At 39.0% G+C, this 7,569-nt stretch overlaps 1 protein-coding gene across 5 annotated transcripts; it reads left to right on the top strand.

The window, feature by feature from the left end:
• The first annotated feature begins 466 nt into the window (after positions 1–466).
• On the top strand, positions 467–7,241 carry LOC109855200 (protein spaetzle 5). 5 transcript variants are annotated; one of them, XM_020429123.1, is made up of 8 exons: positions 467–859; positions 948–1,152; positions 2,492–2,646; positions 4,206–4,304; positions 4,530–4,652; positions 5,595–5,753; positions 5,834–6,082; positions 6,245–7,241. In XM_020429123.1, exons 2-8 carry the CDS (start codon positions 1,123–1,125, stop codon positions 6,414–6,416), a joined length of 987 nt encoding a protein of 328 aa, XP_020284712.1. In that variant the 5' UTR covers positions 467–859; positions 948–1,122; the 3' UTR covers positions 6,417–7,241. The 5 variants fall into 5 exon arrangements, with proteins under 5 accessions (XP_020284712.1, XP_020284713.1, XP_020284714.1 ...); XM_020429124.1 differs by having other exon boundaries at positions 908–1,152; XM_020429125.1 differs by having other exon boundaries at positions 468–859; positions 4,206–4,295.
• Positions 7,242–7,569: the final 328 nt, after the last annotated feature.

The following is a 7,569-nucleotide window of genomic DNA, read 5'->3' as shown; positions in this document are numbered from 1 at the left end:
AATACATGTATAATTATATATAAACACTCATCTATATAAAACTATATATAATTATATATAATTACACTTAATCGTATATAATTATTTATAACCATTTGCAATTACATATAATTATTTATAACTAGATATCGAATTTGTTCACATGTGCGGGACTGATTTTTTCATGGGGAGTTTACATGCGTGAATTTACAAGTTAAACAGTCAGAGAGACATATGTGCAACATCTTGAACGAAAGAAGTTTAAAAGATTTTTGTTTCGGCTAAATGGCGAGTTTTTTTTTAAATATTATATGCACGAGAGAAGAGATAGCATTTCTCTTTTTATTCTTTCCTGACATTAATATCACATAATCAAGATGTATCCGTGTCACCGGCGGAGAAAAACTCAGGCTCGCCGCTGTCATAAGGTCGATGAATCTCTCGCGCACGTATATCCCAGTGAAAGTATGCGTCCGTCTACCCCACCCCTGAGTCTGCGGAACTCGTGCACGCTTGTTCGAGGAAGGGGTCATACACGAGTATTATATCCACGTATATCCCACGTTGCTAGGTAGACTCGCGGCGCATAGAACCGAATCGCGCCAGTGTCTGGACCCGAACGTGGACACTTTCGAATCACGCTGGCTCCAAAAGCGGATACGTCCGTTATGGTTGGTCATAGTCTGTCATAGTCCGGTGCCGACGGAGCCTCCTTCTCGCGCGTTACAGTACAATTGACACTTAAAATATCCGAGAGGAGGAAAGAAATTAATTTTCTTCCAACGGTGAATTTCTCATCCTTTCCACAACTTCGACAAGTCTTCGATTTCGGGGGTCGAGACTCGATCGCTGAGTCGATTTATTTGAAAATTTCAACAAGGTATATATTGAACCATAAATTACAATTTGAGATATCTCTGTCGTCAAGAACTTTCTTCTTTCTTTTGCGTCGGTCGTCTTCGGGACAGCGATCTTTTTGAGCGTTATCGTTTATCAGCGGTGACATCGCACGACGATTGATCGGCACGCGATGCCAATTAAGTGACTTTGCGGCCTCCTTCCTGCCGAGACACCTGCCGCGCTCACCACAGGAGAGAAGGTTCTGTCACGGAAGGGGTGAATCATAAAACCGAATAGATCGAAATGGCGTTCGCGTGGCACCTAATAACAATCGTAAGTGGCTCGATTCAATTTAATGCTTAAGCGTTAACAATTACAATAAATCGATCGCAACGGAGTAACGTGTGTGGAAAAAGCTGGAATTAATAAATCTGATGTAAACGTCTCTCCTTGCATCAACGCCGCTACCGCCTTTCTAATCGCGATTTTCATTGACTCATCCGTCTGATTTACAGCACTGACACTTTTTTTTTTAATCTATCGAATCACGCACGGATTGTGATTCAGAACCGATTAATGACGTTCCGAAAGGAAGAAAAATTCGTTCCACACACACAGGAAATGTTCCGATAAGCGGAACAATTACATTATGCCGGCGCATTTCGCAACACAACAAGGCGATCTCACGCTACACAAGTTACATCGTGTGTTCAACCTCGAATACAAATCGCGCGATTTTGCACGGGGAAAAAAAAATTTGCTGAAATAGCAAGAAAGTAGTTACTATATGGAAAAGTTTGCTAAGTCTATTGAGAGTTTTGTTTTGCCAATAAAAAACATTTTGTTGAAATACACGATGTAACTTGTACGGCGTGAGATCATTCTGTTGCGAAATGCGCCGACATAAAACGTCTTGTTGATGAAACAAAAAATTCAATAGGCAACAAACTTTTCTTACTGGCCATATAATAACAAAACTTTTTTCTCTATGTATCTTTTTTTAGCCATGCAGGAAAACGATCAGGAAATGAGATTATTTGCGTTTGGAATTGGTAATGACAATTTTATCGGATTTATTACACAAAAGAGAAAAAAAGTTTTGCTATTATATGGACAAGAAAACTTTGTTGAGCTTACTGCTGAATTTAACAAATAAAAGAAGTGGAGAAAAAGGAGGCCAATAGGAGTTCGAATACTTGGTGTCCGAACTCGTTGGTTATGTGTTTTACAAATTTTTTATTTCTGATTAAATCGTAAGTTTTTTTAAGCCATTGTTAGATTATCTACCGAAATTTTTATTTCATCACCAAAACATTTTGCAAAACAAAGTTAATATATCTAGCAAATTTCTCTTGCTGGCCATGTACTAGTCTTCTTGCTATCGGCACAAATCTTTTTCCCGTGTTATATTATTATTACTTTTATTGCGGTCATGTTAGTGAAAAGATTTTCGATCTTTTTTGAGTTTCAGTCGAGATTTTTATTTTAAATCTCTTTGTGACAATCAAACATACGCGTTATTCTGATGAATGATCCTTTGTCGTGTGTTGCGGGTAGTGCTATTGTGTAGAATTTTCTTCTCATTACGCGTCACCGCAAAAGAATTTAAAACTAATATTTCTAACTTTTCTCACAACACGATACACAATTTTCATACGTGAATCGGCAACAGTTCTGCTTCATAGTCTCCCGAGGCGAGCCCTGCACAGAATACGGATGTCCGGGACGACCGCAGTACGAACCCTTCGTTCCCGCGCCTCCTGGACGCACCCCGAACTGCGCGCCGCCGGGTCAAACCTTTTGCGAAACCTTGGACCATTATCCGCGGTAAGAGCACGTTCTTTCTTTGAAAGAACCTCGATCGAGAATCGCGAAATAAACAGGTTAAACGCAACAAGTGGAAATTCGCGACCGCCGATCCGGTCGACCCATATTCCCGATTGTTGATATTCCTTTCGCCGTCCACCACCTTCCTCTATGCATACGAATGACCGAGACGCGCGTGTCGAGAAAAACTTCCGTTAGGGGAAAGTCCGTTAAAACTCTCTTCTTTTCGATGTAAGAGAGAATCCGAAAGCACGGATGTGAGGTTTATACCTTTTGCCGGATACTTTGCGCAATAAATTATTACACCTATTCTAACGCACGGCTGTGCGAAAAGACTACTTTTCATTTTGTCGACACACACGCATCCGACGCTTGAAGAAGTTTTTCGCTCGACGCCCTTCTTTCGTCGGCTGCGATTTCCCAAATTTCACCGCGCGCGTTGCGCCGCGGTTTTCCACGCGCGCGCGCGCGCGCGCAAGTCTTCTTCTTCTTCTGTTCCGAAGAAGAAGTCGGGAATTACGTAAAGTGAGCGGTCTCTCTCGCGCGTCTATTACAACGTAAGAACGTCCGTGAGATCGTTGCTCAGCGTACCATGACCGTGGCCTTGGCGCGGTCATATACGCTGTTGGATGTAATTATTGGATCTTGTTACAACAACTAAGGCTTAAATCGATCGTTTGCCGTGCGTACCCCAGTACTTCCTCAATTTTTTTTTTCTTATTGAATAAACCCTGTCCTTCCGCGAGAGAGGTAACACGCAAGATAACGCGAACGTTCACGTAAGCGTCGTGAATAATATATACGAACGCGTGACAGATACGCGCGTGAAAATAAGCGACGACAAGACAAGTATAATATTTCGATAAATTTATTTATGCAACAATAATTTCATGTGCAAAACGAACTCTTCGGATACTGAACACGCCATTTCGGATGTTTGAGGGAAAATATTTGCACATTGCGTCATCATCCCGTCGTTACACACAAGTTGCAAACTTTCTCGCGCTAAAACAAATACAGATATGTAATCGCGCTCGTGCAAGTTAAATAATTCTAATAACCGAGGAAACTCACAGCGACAGCTGTCAATTCATTGATGGTTGTGGACACACAACCCGTCGGCGCAGCAATCAATTAGAACGTCAGAAATATCAAATTATTGACCGACTTGAACCGGCCTATCGTATTAGCGCCGCGTGTTATTTTGTCGCAAACAAGCGGCCCCGCTGCACCTCTCTCATATATAAATGCTCGCTTGAATCTAACGTAAATTGCGCAACTCAATCGAGAACGCACCTGCGTAAATAGCGTTTCTTTTTTTTTTTTTTTTTTTGTCAAACACGAGAGACAAATCTCGGTCGCGACTCGACGCGCAATACAATAGTCGTTCAGTCCTTGATACGCGCGTTGCAGCAAGATCTCGGCTCGAGCCGCGGGGGCCAAAGGTCAAATTTAATAATCCTCCAAGGAGAGATACATTATGCGATGATTTTTTTCGCCGCATTGTATTCCGAAAGACACTTAAGATAGTTTTTGTTTATTCGTTTTTTTGTCTACAGACAACTCATCAAGTTTCTCGTCGACAAGTGCAGCTTCGACTTTAGCACCGCATTGCGAGACGAATCTCGTGACGACTTCAATTCGTACAGGTATAATGAGTATGTATCTCGCGCAAACTCTCTATCTCTCTGCAATTATCGCAGACGAGTGATAGAAGAAGGTTTACGCGTGCAAAGCGCAGAGATAAGTTGCGAACGCACAGTTGAGTAATTTCGCGCTATTTTTATCAAGTCAGAAAATGCTTGCTCGTTGATGCGCGAGTAAACATTACCGGCTGTTACGGTATATTGTATATTTATATTTTTCACAATCGTGTTTCCAAGCTCTTCCCCGAATTACAGTCAAGGCTACGACTATCCGCGACAAGGCGATGGTCAATTATACGCACAGAGAAGACAGCCGGCTCCGATTTATGGACCGCCGTCCAACAACAGCCGTTATCACAGGTGAGATACCGCGCATGACTTAATATTAGGATCGAACTATATGCTATGGATGATTAGATAAAACATGAATACTTTTGATTCAAACTTGTTGTTTCAAATGTTTTGTTCTAAAAATATTTGTAACGCTCTGAAAGAGCGTCGTAGCAACAATTTTGAATCAAATTTATTCGCGTTTTATCTAATCTACTTATTTTACTTTCAATCGTTGCTTTGGTAATCACTTGGAATATGTTTTTCTTTTATCTAATCTACTTACTTTACTTTCAATTGTTGCTTTGATGCTATCAGTTAGAAAATGTTACTCTCTTATCTAATCTATTTATTTTACTTTTAATCGTTGCTTTGGTGATATAAATTAGAAAATATTTTTCTTATTAAATAAATTGTATTCAAAATAGCACTTAATGTTATATCGTAATTGTTATAAAATCTTTATTAAAATAGAGCACGCGCCACGCCGTGCGCGCACCGTCTTTACAAACGTCACTAAAGTAAGGTCACGTGACAGCGAGGAGAAGAAAAACAAAACACGTGTCTAAAGTCATGTGACTTTACTTTGGTCGTGTGTCTTTAAAAATGTGTGTAAAGTAAGATCTCGTGACAGGAACGAGAGGAAAAACACCACATGACTACAGTCACGTGATGTTACTTTTAGTTTAAAAACGCGCAAAAAATGCAAATTAAGCATCTTAGATGAGTTTTTGAATTGAGATTAATTTGAATTTTCAATTGTATTAATTTATATATTTAAAAGTTTATTTGCACATATATTATACTGACATATATTGACATTTGCACATATATTGACTTGCATTAAAAATAATATTGTCGTAAACTATCTTTTAGTTGAACATGAGCTTAAATTTCTTGACGATATATTTGTGTTGCATACATCGAATCGGAGTTTTTAATTTTTTTTTTTTCTGTTTAATGAAATTGCAGTTACAAATATTTCGCGCCGTCGCAGTCTCAGCGAAATCCTTTTCTCCCGGAAGTAACTCTGAAGTATCATCAGAACATTCAACGGCAAATCGATCACATCAATTACTCGCAAGAGTCCTTAAATGTGTTTGGACCGAACCAGTCGTGGCTAATGAACAGGTAAAGAGATATTTGCGTGAAGCGAAATTAGAATTAGGCTTCGTGCACGAGATGTCTGCGATTTGCATTGAATATTCTAGATATTCGCGAAGCGACAAAGTAGCACCGCGGTCTTATCACGTGAATCCTTTGTTGGAACACGCGAAACTCAAGAGCGATAAACGCGTAAAACGACAATCGAGTCCGAACACCGTTCTTCTGTGCCCCACGCAAGCACAGTACATCGCTCCCAGAGCCGCTTTGAACAATCAGGGCAACTGGATGTACGTTGTCAATCTGCCGGGACAGGAAGATAAGTACACGCAGCTCGTCAGAAGCGAGAAATGTTTGTAAGTGAACTTTTGAAGAATTGACGCTTGAACTGGGGAGGCCACGTTCTCTTAAAACAAACTCATATACCTCTTGCGGATTTACTTCTTTTATTCTAATTTTATTTCTAATTTCTATGTTGACACATACATTTTGCTCTTGTCATTGTCTGTGTTTTTCAGAAATAACGAATGCAACGGTATATGTTCCGTTCCTGAGGGGTATACAAGCAGATGTCAACAGCAATACGTGCAGAAGAGATTGGTCGCTCTCGAGGGAAGCGGAAATCGACTTTACACCGACGTGTTTTGGTTCCCGCACGGTTGTACGTGCGAGATTATACAAAATTTTTGAAACAGATAACTGTGCAATTGTTTTTTTAATAAATGAAATTAAAACTCTTGGTTTTCTCGACGGTAAATTGAAGTCAAACCGCGTTGGTTTTCATCGCAAACTTTTACAACTCGACGCAGAGTGCGCTTCATATCGCGCGCGTTGAAAGTGAGTATCGATAATGTAGCGTTCTATGAAGGATGCGTGTGTAGTACACAAGCAAGTACCACACGCGTTATTCGTTTCGGTTACATATTTACCAGCGGTGTTAAAGCAGAAACAAGTGAAACATTTATAATTTGTCGAAGTATATTATGCGGCTTTTTTTATTGTTATCTCGGTGGCGAAAATTATAGCGACTTAAATTTCTTTCCGGAAGATATTTGAAATAGCGTTTTTGATACATATTCGAACTTTTATATGGTATATTTATACACGTTTTATTTTAAGTTCTACCTTAATATAGAATGAATCTTTTTGCTCTTTATTGATTGAAGTGAAACATATCGAATACCTCTGAAACTCGTCGAATACCTCTTATTTTTCAACGTCTTTACGTACGTACGGTATAGTTCTGGATTTTAGTGCCGCTTGTGAATTATTTCAGTTAATTTTTTAATTAATACCATGTTTATTTTGAGAGTAAGTAGTTTAAGATGAAAAATTGAATTGTTTTTCAATCTAGGTTAGATTATTTATGTGGAATGATTATTTCTCTTGTTTTCAACGAATTTTAAGAGAAACGAAGAAAAATATAATCTCATATTAATAAGATTTAAAAGAAGACGTTTTTTTATTATGCGAAAACAGCTACGAAAACAATGTATTTGAAATATACAGTTGCCATTTATTAATATTAAGTGTTTTAAAAACTCTGTATGAATAATACAAAGAAAATATAAAATTGTACTTTGTTTCAAGATGATTGTTTTATTGCTGTATCCACGACTTGTCTCGTTAAATAACTTCTGGATTTTTTCGTACAATCTTGAGTCAGATTAACTCCTTGTACTTGTTACTTTATAAAAATGTCGAATATAGATGTTGAGAGAGAGAGGCTGATTGCGGAATCTGAAAGATCGTAAAGTAAAGGATTTTGGTTTCACGTCGATTAGAAGAGGACAGACGAACAAACGAACGGGAAGAGGGATGAAGGTCGGGTGAAACGTAGAGA

This window comes from Pseudomyrmex gracilis, unplaced genomic scaffold (genome assembly GCF_002006095.1).
Source record: "Pseudomyrmex gracilis isolate BER0280 unplaced genomic scaffold, ASM200609v1 scaffold_83, whole genome shotgun sequence".
NCBI lineage: Eukaryota > Metazoa > Arthropoda > Insecta > Hymenoptera > Formicidae > Pseudomyrmex > Pseudomyrmex gracilis.
The sequence above is the reverse complement of the archived record's forward strand: the minus strand, read 5'-3'. Positions and strand labels throughout refer to the sequence as shown.